The sequence below is a fragment of the Poromitra crassiceps genome, assembly GCF_964638095.1.
Source record: "Poromitra crassiceps genome assembly, chromosome: 15".
NCBI classification, from domain to species: Eukaryota; Metazoa; Chordata; class Actinopteri; order Beryciformes; family Melamphaidae; genus Poromitra; species Poromitra crassiceps.
The window spans coordinates 21,234,764-21,247,029 of record NC_139634.1 but is presented as its reverse complement, the minus strand read 5'-3'; the positions used below and the strand labels follow the sequence as shown (position 1 = coordinate 21,247,029).

Sequence of the window (12,266 nt, the reverse complement as noted above, 5' to 3'; positions counted from 1 at the left end):
ACACACACACACACACACACACACACACGCGCGTCCTCTCTAGCCAAAAAGATTTGTCGGCTGCTATTTCTAGCCTGCTTTCTGAGAATGAGCCCCTTTTCAATGGTGACAACAGGACCATTGTGTCAAAGCACACACACACACGCACGCGCATGCGCATGCACACACACACACACGCACACACACACGCACACGCACTCGCACACACACACACACACACACACACACACACACACACACACACACACACACACACACACACACACACCAAAAAGAACACGGGTGCCCCCTAGCCCAGTCCCCCTCCTGGCATTTTGTTACACAGTTGGTTGTCAAAGCTATTTCAGGGCAGAAAGGGGTACCATTACCTCTGCTCTACCTCTCACACACACACACACACACACACACACACACACACACACACACACACACTTTAGCACCAACAGTGTGGCAATTTAGATTTATTTTTGTATCTGAGAAAAGCACAGATTGACAGGCTTGATGATTAAATCGACTGTTGTAATAATGGACAGACATATTAATGGACAGACATATTAATGGACAGACATATTAATGGACAGACATATTGGTCGATGAGGTGTTGATCTGCGCTTTGTTTTCTATGTTACAGCCACTGCAGCCAGAGTTACCAGAAGGAAGGCACACAGGAGGACTATGGTAAATATATTTAATTTAATGGTACTAGTGCCACGCCTGTTAACCTCCCATTCACACATCATGCTCTCACTCTTTACACCCCCCCCCCCCCCTCTTGCACTTATTCCCCCCAATTGGTCGAATTGCATGGGATTCGAGACTGCACTTTCTTGGTTCCCAGTAGTGCATACGCCAAGTTTGAAGTCGATCGGATGAACGGTTCTCGAGAAACCACTTTTTGTATTGCCAGTAGGTGGCGCTATGACTATGCACATGTCTGAATTGCATTCAATTCAGCACCGCACTTAATCAGGTTCCTAGCAGCGCACCCGCCAAGTTTGAAGTCGATCAGACAAACGTTTCTCAAGATAAAACACTGTGTTGCCAGTAGGTGGCGCTATGACTATGCGCATGTTCACAATTCATGAAATTCGGCACTGCTGTCCGTCAGGTAGTCGATCCGACGAATGGTTCACAAGATATGTGACAGACCGACGGTTTTGGCTTTATTAGATCGATTGCATGCAGTCAATGTCTCACAGTGGGAGCCAGGATCGTGAGATTTCCCATCCAGATTCTTTCCAGGAGTGACATGAGTTACCCAGGAAATAAATCTTGTGTAAATCTATGCAGTGTGATGCTAAATAAATCCTTTTTGAAAAATAAGAGGATTCAAAACTACAATGGTCTTTTGGTTGCTGTTTTCAGATTGGTACAGCTCATGAATATCTGTCAGTTTTTGTTTCTGCCTATTTATGTGTGCAGCGAGCCTCAAGCTGTGCTGTGCAGCCATGCATGCATGCGGCTCACGCTGCAAAAGTATCCATCTTAATAGTCATTTAATGTCGTACTGAGCTTTAAAAAAGGGTTTTTCTCAAAACAAGTGCAGAAAAGTCTTCCAGTGTGCCGAGATAAATCCACAAACCCTCTCGAAATAGATTGAACTGTATCTGTGAACTGTGCATTGTCCCTGTACAACTAAACTAATCAACTGTAAACTGTATAGGAGGGCCCAAGGAAAAAAACATTTCAGGACTCAATACTAGCCAGAGTGACTTATTAAGATAAGAACACCACTTCTTACATTTCTTTTCAAGGCTTTTATTATATTGCTACATAACACAATTTGAATGGGATCCTGGGGAGAACCGGAACAGGGAGGTTATACTCTAGGGATGGAAAATGGTAAATTTTCATGACGTTTTTCATCCCTACCCAGCACTGATATACCCAGTGTTAAATTAGCATCTATGTTTTGTTATTCTAAGTATAATGTCACCCTACTATATATATACTTACCATGCCTGTGTACAGAATGCAGCATTTTTGGGGTAATTTTTTGATTCCATTGACTCACACTAGGCTTGCACAGCCTTTCCAGTGAGACAGACACTTGATCCACAACAGCATTAGTATGGGGGTTAGCCTGGTCCAGGTTCAGTTTCTGGATCAACAGCATTAGTATGGGGGTTAGCCTGGTCCAGGTTCAGTTTCTGGATCAACAGCATTAGTATGGGGTTAGCCTGGTCCAGGTTCAGTTTCTGGATCAACAGGATTAGTATGGGGGTTAGCCTGGTCCAGGTTCAGTTTCTGCATCAACAGGATTAGTATGGAGGTTAGCTTGGTCCAGGTTCAGTTTCTGGATGAACAGGATTAGTATGGAGGTTACTTTACTTTACTTACTTTACTTTACTTTATTTCATTTGGCAGACGCCTTTCTCCAAAGCGATGTACATACAGAGAATAACAAGCATAGATCATGTAACATACATAGTGGAAAGCAGAGATAATGAAAAAGATAAATACAATAAAAGAACCAAAAAAACAAACAAACAGACAGTTGAAGGTCCGTGGGCAGCATGTAAGGGAGATGGAGAGGGAAGGTTAGGGGGAGGTGAAATGGAGAGAAAAGAGATGAGTTTTTAGCCGATTGCGGAAGATGGGGAGAGATTCTGATGTCCTGACCAAGGGGGGGGGCTTGTTCCACCATTTGGGGGCGAGACAGGAAAAAAGGCGAGCTTGAGAGCGGCCCTTGAGCCTGCGAAGCAAGGGGGGGGAGCGAGACGGCTTGCGCTAGTGGAGGGGCGGTGGGAGGGTTGGAACGTGACCAAGGGTTGAAGGTATTGGGGGGCAGTTGAGTGGACAGCTCTGTATGTGAGGACAAGGGTTTTGAATTTGATGCGTGACAGGATGGGGAGCCAGTGGAGGTCATGGAGGAGGGGGGTGACGTGGGAGAATTTGGGTTGGTTGAAAACAAGGCGGGCAGCAGAATTCTGGATGAGTTGAAGGGGTTGGATGGCAGAGGAGGGGAGACCGGCTAAAAGAACATTACAGTAGTCAAGACGAGATAAAACCATGGCCTGAACAAAAATTTGGGTTGCTTCTGAGGTTAAAAAAGGGCGGATCTTTCTGATGTTAAAGAGGGAGAATCTACAGGAACGTGCTGTTGCTGTAATGTGGGCAGAGAAGGATAGTTGGTTGTCAATGGTGATTCCGAGATTTTTGGCAGATTGGGAGGGGAGGATGGTGGTGTTGTCGATGGATAGGGACAGATCGGATAGGGGGGAGTCGTTGCAGGGGAAGAAGAGAAGTTCGGTTTTGTCGGGGTTGAGTTTGAGATGGTGAGAAGACATCCAGTTGCTAATATCTTTGAGGCAGGCAGAGATACCGGAAGAGATATGGGAGTCCGAGGGGGGGAAGGAGAGATAGAGCTGTGTGTCGTCTGCGTAGGAGTGATAGGAGAACCCGTGAGAGGAAATGACGTGACCCAAAGATCTCATGTAGAGAAGAAAGAGGAAAGGACCTAAGACAGAACCCTGGGGGACACCCGTGGTGAGAGTCCAGGTTAAATTTCTGGATCAACATGATTAGTATTAGTATCAGTTGTGTGTATGTGTTGAGTTTGTCTTCACTAGCCATCCTGGCTCCAGTCCTTCATACAGTATCAATGCTGTCAGAGGTCCCAAACAGAAGAGGAATTCATAGTAATTCCAGTTTCCACTGGAAAATGCAGTCATTCAGTCAATCATCACAGCAGTTATGAATGAATAATATCTCCCTCCCTCCCTCCAGGGGGAGGCACCACTCGGGGACAGATGACAGGGGAAATGAGGGCTCGGCTATCCAGGAGAAATGTTACGCTCCTCGCTTCCTCCAGACCCCCCCAGACCTCACTGTGGAGGAGGGACGCTTTTGTAGGATTGACTTCAAGGTGAATCTCTCTCACACACACACACACACACATACACATACACATACACATACACATGCATGCACGCGCTCACACACACACACACACACACACGGATAAACACCCCGGGCTGAAGGATGATCATTTTCAATGCTGCGTTGGTTTATGGCCAGAGGTGGAAAGTGGCAAATGCATCATCTCCGACCTACGTGCGTTCAAGCTTCAAGACTTCAAGTCGCAAAACCATGTATGCTAATAGCATCGGCTATTAGACAGCTAACAGCTAATAACAACATTAACGTTTAATTGTATGGGTTTAACCAACTGCTGTCTTGGTATGCTGATTGGTCTGAAACCATACTATTGTTGAAATAAAATCTCACCCAGGTGTTGAAGTAAGCGGTGCAGGTGTGCAGGTCCCAGGTTTGCTGCAGGTCCCACCCTTCTCCTCCACCCCCCTCTCCCCTCTCTCTGACGCTGCGTGTACATGTTTCCAGGCACTCTCTCCATAACCTGCCAAAGTCTCACCAATGAGGAAATTAATTTGCCATTCATTTCCAGATGTTTCTTAAACTGCGCGTGCACGCGTGTGTGTGGGTAAATGTGTGTGTGTGTGTGTGCATGTGTGTGTGTGTGTGTGTGTGTGTGTGTGTGTGTGTGTGTGTGTGTGTGTGTGTGTGTGTGTGTGTGTGTGTGTGTGCATGTGTGCACGCGTGCATTACCGGCTTTGAAATGTTACCGTCCTCGAGATGAGACGCTCTCTCTCTACGCTTGTGGCTCAGCTGTCTGTGCAGCCCTGGGGGCGGGGCCTAGGCTAAATCTCGCCACACACATCTCACCCACAAACACACAGTCACTTATAGAAGAGGCTACACCGCTTAAAAAGTGTCAAAAATGTGTTTTGAATTCATACAATCGTATTATGATTTGGGTGGCCATGTTGAAATGACGAGGCAGGAGCAACTAGGGGTTCAGAAATCATACCCGAGTTTACGAGTAGGAAGTCCGAGTTAACAGGTCGTTTTATTAGATTTTTCCTAGTAGCAAGTGGCAATTTTCGACTTGCAAGTCATAAACAAACGCAGCATTACAGCCCCTGCTGTGACCTTGTGATGTCATAATTTATGCATTTACGAAATTTGGCACTGTAAGCAGCAGCGCCAGCAGGGCACCCGCTGAGTTCCAAATTGTTTGGACACACACACACACAAACACACGCACACACACACACACACACACACACACACACACACACACACACACACATACATACACACACACACACACACACACACACGGACTGTACCAGGAATGAGATATGCAGTAGACTGACACATACAGTATAGACATACACAATCTTAGCCACCTGTCACAGTGGGACTGTTCCTTCCCTCCCATCAGGTGGGAGGCCTCCCCACGCCAGACGTGTCCTGGTACCTGGATGGCAAAGCCATCCGTCCAGACGACTACCACAAGATGCTGGTGTGTGAGAAGGGCATGCACTCCTTCCTCATCGAGATCGTCACCGTGCACCACGCCGGCGTTTACGAGTGTGTGGCCATCAACCGCGCCGGGGAGAGCCGCTTTAGCATGAGGCTCGATGTTCTAGGTAAAATGATTTCACATTGTTTTAACAGTGTGTCCATCCACTACTAAGACACTGCGGTTCCCAAACTGTGGGCTCCGTCTGGTGGGCATTTTATTTTATTTTATTTTATTTTTTCTTAATACAGACAACAGTTTTTACATATACACATTAACCCTGAAGCTTGGGCTGATTTTTGGAAATATTGCGATATTCAGGAAATATCATGATGTTGAAAATTTGCTTTCCGAGGCTGTAGCAGGCTCGGAGTGAAGTATGAATATGAAACTAGATAACCGAAGGCATCGATTGGTACCAACCATGTCATGTTAGCTTGTCAAGAAGGTGGCTAAATAACACTCCAAACTTAGGCTAAATTTTGGCGAGGGGAAAAAAACATTTTCACGGGGGTCCTCTTTTTCACAGCCTAATGTTGGCGTGTGTGTGAGTGCGCGCGCACACATGCGTGCGTGTCTGTTTTGAACCAGTAGCCTTACGTTGTTATTTAGCCGTTCTGATGCTATTGTGGTTAAATCATCAAATTTTGTTTCATGGAGGGGGGGATTGAAGTCCCTCGGAAATTTGGTTTGTACATAATGGTACTTGGTCTGAAAAGTTTGAGAACCCCTGCACTAAGATATATCTTTGCTACCTTTTCAAACATAGCACACATTACAAGCTGTGAATATCAAACTGACAATCAATAGACCAAATCTTTTGCTGCTGTCATTTACTTTTTTGGGGGGTAAACTACATTATTTTCCCCCCAAAGTTTTGAAAGGAAAAAAAAAACGCAGAAAATTATGACTCGCGTTTTAAATTGAAGATGGTAAAGGTGCACTGAGCAACTTTGCACATTGGTGGTGGATCTACTGTATATCTGCAGCACCTCCTGGTGGTGGATCTATATCTGCAGCACCTCCTGAAGAGAATTTTTCCAGAATGGCAGTGAGTTTTGTACCACCAGTTGAAAATAATTAGTTGAATTATTTGGAAAATGGTGCAGTAGTACTGTAATGCAGGGCTGGATTCTACTCACATTTAGTTCAGGATGAGGGATTCTCTTTATATATTTAAACACTTCTGGCATGAAAGCATTCTCCAGCCTCTATCAGCAAATGAATTGCACTTTCCATTGACGTTCTGAACTGATTCATCTGAAGGCGAGCTGAGCCCGACGCTGGTATGAATGTCAGCTATAATATTAAGTTCTGTCAACTCCTTCTTCCTGCCTATAGCCCAGGAGGTTCTCCGCCCTCCCACCTTCGTTCAGAAGATGTTGAACTCCCGAGCTCTAGAGGGCGACACTCTGAGGTTAGAGTGCAAAGTGGACGCCTCCCCTCCTCCTCAGCTCTTCTGGAAGAAAGACAAAGACATGCTGCGCATCGACCCCAACAGAATGAGGTGGGGAAACTACACTTAAACCCTTCGAAAATGTGTTGGAAATGAGCTAGCACTCTAGCACCTACTCTGCCTCAGTAAAATGCCCCTCTTGGCAGTGTTGTAGGACTCAAGTCCAGGACTCGGACTTGAGTCAAAGTCCTGGACTCATCTTCAGGACTCGTGACTCGACTTGGACTTGAACACTGATGACTCGGATTTGGACTGGAGCACTCGTGCATTTGAACTAGGAAGTTGGAGACGAGGACGACTTGTTAATTGTTATAGGCCCTAACAATTTGGCATAAGATATTGATAGCTATATTAATACTGTGACATTATTCAATTTGGTGCAAAGGCAGGCACGTGTGTTCCACCTACATGTGGATTCACACTCATGTTCACGTTCAGTAGCTCTGGACTCTCCAGATCTAGTGACTTGACTACAACACTGCCTCCGGGACATTGAAGATTTGCTACAAGTGTGATATTATTACACTTATTCATTATTATTATGATGAATATTGATTATGATTATGATTATTACAGTAAGCCCCTTTGGTGTTGCTGCCCAAGTTCCACCAATGTTCTTCTTCAGCCCCTCTTTAAAATTAACTTATTGAACATGTCAAACAAAACTGTGTGATTCTTACACAGATAGGCTATTCAAAAGAACGGGTTCACAGTCACGTCTGTCATAATAAACTAAATTCAATATTGTTAAAATATTGGCCCTCCACAGTCTGTACCAGGGCTGACATGTTATTCTTTGTGTTTCTCTGGCCCTCCACAGTCTGTACCAGGACGGCTCAGGCAGGCAGTGCCTGTTAATAGAGAGACTGATGAAGTCGGATGCTGGTTGGTACACTCTGTCTGCCATTAATGAAGCTGGCATGTCCACATGCAACGCCAGGCTGGATGTAGGCAGTAAGTACACTGTGTGTGTGTGTGTGTGTGTGTGTGTGTGTGTGTGTGTGTGTGTGTGTGTGTGTGTGTGTGTGTGTGTGTGTGTGTGTGTCTGTGTGTCTGTGTGTCTGTCTGTCTGTCTATATGCAGATTTGCTGAGAAGAGCCATCTCACATTGTATTAGCTAGCATAGAAGTTACCATAGCAGCCCTGGTTGTAAAATAAAACAGCAGATGGAGAATGTCCGGCTCTGTACGCTAGAGTGAATCCAGCTCTGTAGCCTGTAGCACGCTACACAAATGCTGTGTGAGGTGATCATGTAGCCTGTAGCACGCTACACAAATGCTGTGTGAGGTGATCAGGTTGAAACTTAAATAAATGTATGAAGCTGTCGCCCTGTTCCCTTCCCTAAGGACTGACCATTGGCCAGTCAGAGCGATAAGAAGACTATAGAATCCAACCAATGAGGATGAGCCTCGGCTGACTAGAGAGCAGCAAAAACGACAACACAGCTATTAGATTTCTGCTTGACACATAACACACCATCTGCTCCATGGAGAGGACTGACAAAGGCAAACCACACAGGCCCTTATCAAGAATTGCCTGTATTGATTACCTGATAAACAAGTGAACCTGAATAACCAACTGGTCCAGTGAAAGTAATTAGACCACCAGCTGACTACCTCCATTACTTACTTATACCCATGTAGAATGATCATGCCACTAAGAAGAAGAAGTTAAAGTTACTCATTGTACTGAGTGGGTCCTATGTGATGGTATAATGTGAATCCAGATTGCCATTTCAGATATTTGAGCCAGTTATTACTAACAGTTTAGAACTGAGGGCATGGATATTTACTCGTCAATCAATATCAAAACAGATATCCCATCTCTGGGCTCTTTCGATAATATAGTTTGGATTGAACTATACAATTGTAGGTATCAGAAGATAAGTATTATTTACCCAGTAACCCCAGTACAATATCGGCTTTCACTACCTTCTTTCTTTGCATATCCATGGCAGGTTTCTATGTGGGCGTGCACCCCAGTGTAATAGCACAAGGGATAATTACATTAGATCCTGTCTGCAGCATCCACAGGGAGTTAGTTGAGTTTGACTAGATGCTGTCTGCAGCATCCACAGGGAGTTGGTTGAGTTTGACTAGATGCTGTCTGCAGCATTCACAGGGAGTTGGTTGAGTTTGACTAGATGCTGTCTGCAGCATTCACAGGGAGTTAGTTGAGTTTGACTAGATGCTGTCTGCAGCATTCACAGGGAGTTGGTTGAGTTTGACTAGATGCTGTCTGCAGCATTCACAGGGAGTTAGTTGAGTTTGACTAGATGCTGTCTGCAGCATCCACAGGGAGTTAGTTGAGTTTGACTAGATGCTGTCTGCAGCATCCACAGGGAGTTGGTTGAGTTTGACTAGATGCTGTCTGCAGCATCCACGGAGTTAGTTGAGTTTGACTAGATCCTGTCTGCAGCATTCACAGGGAGTTAGTTGAGTTTGACTAGATCCTGTCTGCAGCATCCACAGGGAGTTAGTTGAGTTTGACTAGATGCTGTCTGAAGCATCCACAGGGAGTTAGTTGAGTTTGACTAGATGCTGTCTGCAGCATCCACAGGGAGTTAGTTGAGTTTGACTAGATCCTGTCTGCAGCATCCACAGGGAGTTAGTTGAGTTTGACTAGATCCTGTCTGAAGCATCCACAGGGAGTTAGTTGAGTTTGACTAGATGCTGTCTGCAGCATTCACAGGGAGTTAGTTGAGTTTTACTAGATGCTGTCTGCAGCATTCACAGGGAGTTAGTTGAGTTTGACTAGATGCTGTCTGCAGCATTCACAGGGAGTTAGTTGAGTTTGACTAGATGCTGTCTGCAGCATCCACAGGGAGTTAGTTGAGTTTGACTAGATGCTGTCTGCAGCATCCACAGGGAGTTAGTTGAGTTTGTCTAGATGCTGTCTGCAGCATTCACAGGGAGTTAGTTGAGTTTGACTAGATGCTGTCTGCAGCATTCACAGGGAGTTGGTTGAGTTTGACTAGATGCTGTCTGCAGCATTCACAGGGAGTTAGTTGAGTTTGACTAGATGCTGTCTGCAGCATTCACAGGGAGTTAGTTGAGTTTGACTAGATGCTGTCTGCAGCATCCACAGGGAGTTAGTTGAGTTTGACTAGATGCTGTCTGCAGCATCCACAGGGAGTTAGTTGAGTTTGTCTAGATGCTGTCTGCAGCATTCACAGGGAGTTAGTTGAGTTTGACTAGATGCTGTCTGCAGCATTCACAGGGAGTTGGTTGAGTTTGACTAGATGCTGTCTGCAGCATTCACAGGGAGTTAGTTGAGTTTGACTAGATGCTGTCTGCAGCATTCACAGGGAGTTAGTTGAGTTTGACTAGATGCTGTCTGCAGCATCCACAGGGAGTTAGTTGAGTTTGACTCGATGACCGGTGGTCTTGTCTAAGCTACTTGACATCAGCATGCAACTGAACTGTGTGACACTATTTATTTTTGCTTTGGTCTAAGCTTAAGGCATTGGTTCCCAAACCAATGGTCCTGGGCGGGGCTCCGCCTGGTGGTCTGCCAGAGATTTTTTTTTTTTTTAACAGACAACAGTTTTTACATATACATAATAACCCTGAGGAGTAGCCGGATTAGGCCGATTTTCGGAAATATCGCGATATTTGGGAAATATCAAATTTTTACGATTTAATTTCAGAGGCTGCAGCAGGCTCAGTTTTCAAGCCAGAGTGAAGTTTCTGGTGTCATATGAAACTAGAAGAGCTAAGGAATCAAATGGCACCAACCCTCTCATGCTAGCTTGTCAGGAAGGTAGCTAAATAACACTCCATATTTAGGCTGAATTTTGGCAAGGGAAAAAAACTTTCACAGCTTTATGTTGGCAGGTGTGTGTGTGTGTCCGTTTTGAACCAGCTAGTAGCGTTATATTGTTGCCTTGTTGCCTTTCTGCTGCTATTGCATGGTTAAATCAGCTAATTTTATTTCATCGGGGGCGGGGTGTATATGCAGTGGAAGTGGTCCCTGGGAAATTTGGTTTGGTACGTAGTGGTACTTGGTCAGAAAAGTTTGGGAACCCCTGGTCTAACTAAATAAAACTATTCCTGAGTCAAAATGTAACCAAACACGTAGGCTTTCCACTCTAAGACAAAACTTGTAACTTACAATTATTGTTTTAATTTTTATTCTGAGTGACAGCTATTTTGTCATTAATTTTAACAGTCTTTCATTTTAAAACGATGACTTTTGTGTGCATATTTAGTTGGAATTAGAAGACACACTGCACATTTTGAGTTATGATGATGAAATAAAAAATGTATAATAATAACACATAGATAGTGTATGCTGCTGCCAATGGTTTGTCTCATGTAGGAGTTTTAATAATAGGAGAAAGGGAGAGGAATTTGGAGAGGTTTGGATCTCAGCCTCCAGAGAGTTCACCCAGGCCTGTAATTGGAGCTGCCTGAGCACGCGCACGCACGCGCACACGCGCGCACACACACACACACACACACACACACACACACACACACACACACACACACACACACACACACACACACACACACACACACACACACACACACACACACACACACACACACACACACACACACACACATCTCCTTTGGGTCCCAGGTGTACCAAGTGTTTTACTTGTCATTTTTATTTAACAAATCCTAGATTTGGTATTGAAGGATCTGTATGCATCCATTTTGCAACTTTGCATTGACAACATGTCTGGCTCATGCTATACCATGCAGGGTAGAGGAGAGTTATTTTCAGACACCCGGCATGAGAGGAATGTATGGCCTGAGTCTGTAAAAGTTGTTACTGCTTCTGTTGGTGGCACCAATAGATTTAGTCATGTGGATTATAAATAAGTAATACATTGAACGTCTTAAAATGTATAACTGTCTAAAAATGTCTGATGTTTCCCACCATGTAATGACAGGTTTCTTAATTGATTGATTAACCAATAGAGAACATGATTGGTTGTATCATATCAGCAGATATCACCAGCAGATACCGCGATTCGCCTAGTTATGATCTGTCTATCTTCTACCTGTTTGATTGCATTGTGTGTACTAGTGTGTACTTATTTATATATAAACATAATATATGATGGGGTCTAAAAAGAGGATATATTGAACTCACAACTCTCCCTCTCTCCTCCCACTAGCTCGTACAGCCCCGGCCATGAAAACGGCACCCCCTGGCTCCAAGACGTTGAAGCTGCTGTCCTCCCTGAGCCACGTGCCTGTGCTGACCGTGGAGAGCCCCGCCCAGCACACCGCCCCACTGTACGAGAGTGAAGAGCTCTAGAGCACACACAGAGGCCAGGCAGAACCCCAATCACCCCTCATACATCTGGACTGTAACACTGGGCCCTGGGACGCACAACCACACCAGAACCCGTATTAGCTGTAAACCTCAGAACCGCTACTAACCATGCTTTGGGCCAGAAGCCACTTTAACCACGTGCTGGAGCAGACCTGGACACATCTCGCACCTCCGAAGGATTTACATTTT

At 45.0% G+C, this 12,266-nt stretch overlaps 1 protein-coding gene across 1 annotated transcript in view; it reads left to right on the top strand.

Annotated features, from left to right (window-relative positions):
• The window catches only part of myot (myotilin), a gene marked incomplete at both ends in the record, with an annotated part of 29,187 nt that extends 17,128 nt beyond the window's left edge, over window positions 1–12,059 (top strand). The window contains 6 exons of the mRNA XM_083651810.1: window positions 641–678; window positions 3,730–3,868; window positions 5,249–5,456; window positions 6,671–6,836; window positions 7,606–7,739; window positions 11,917–12,059. Coding sequence (XP_083507936.1) covers window positions 641–678; window positions 3,730–3,868; window positions 5,249–5,456; window positions 6,671–6,836; window positions 7,606–7,739; window positions 11,917–12,059 — 828 coding nt within the window. The remainder of the gene's footprint in view (window positions 1–640; window positions 679–3,729; window positions 3,869–5,248; window positions 5,457–6,670; window positions 6,837–7,605; window positions 7,740–11,916) is intronic.
• Window positions 12,060–12,266: the final 207 nt, after the last annotated feature.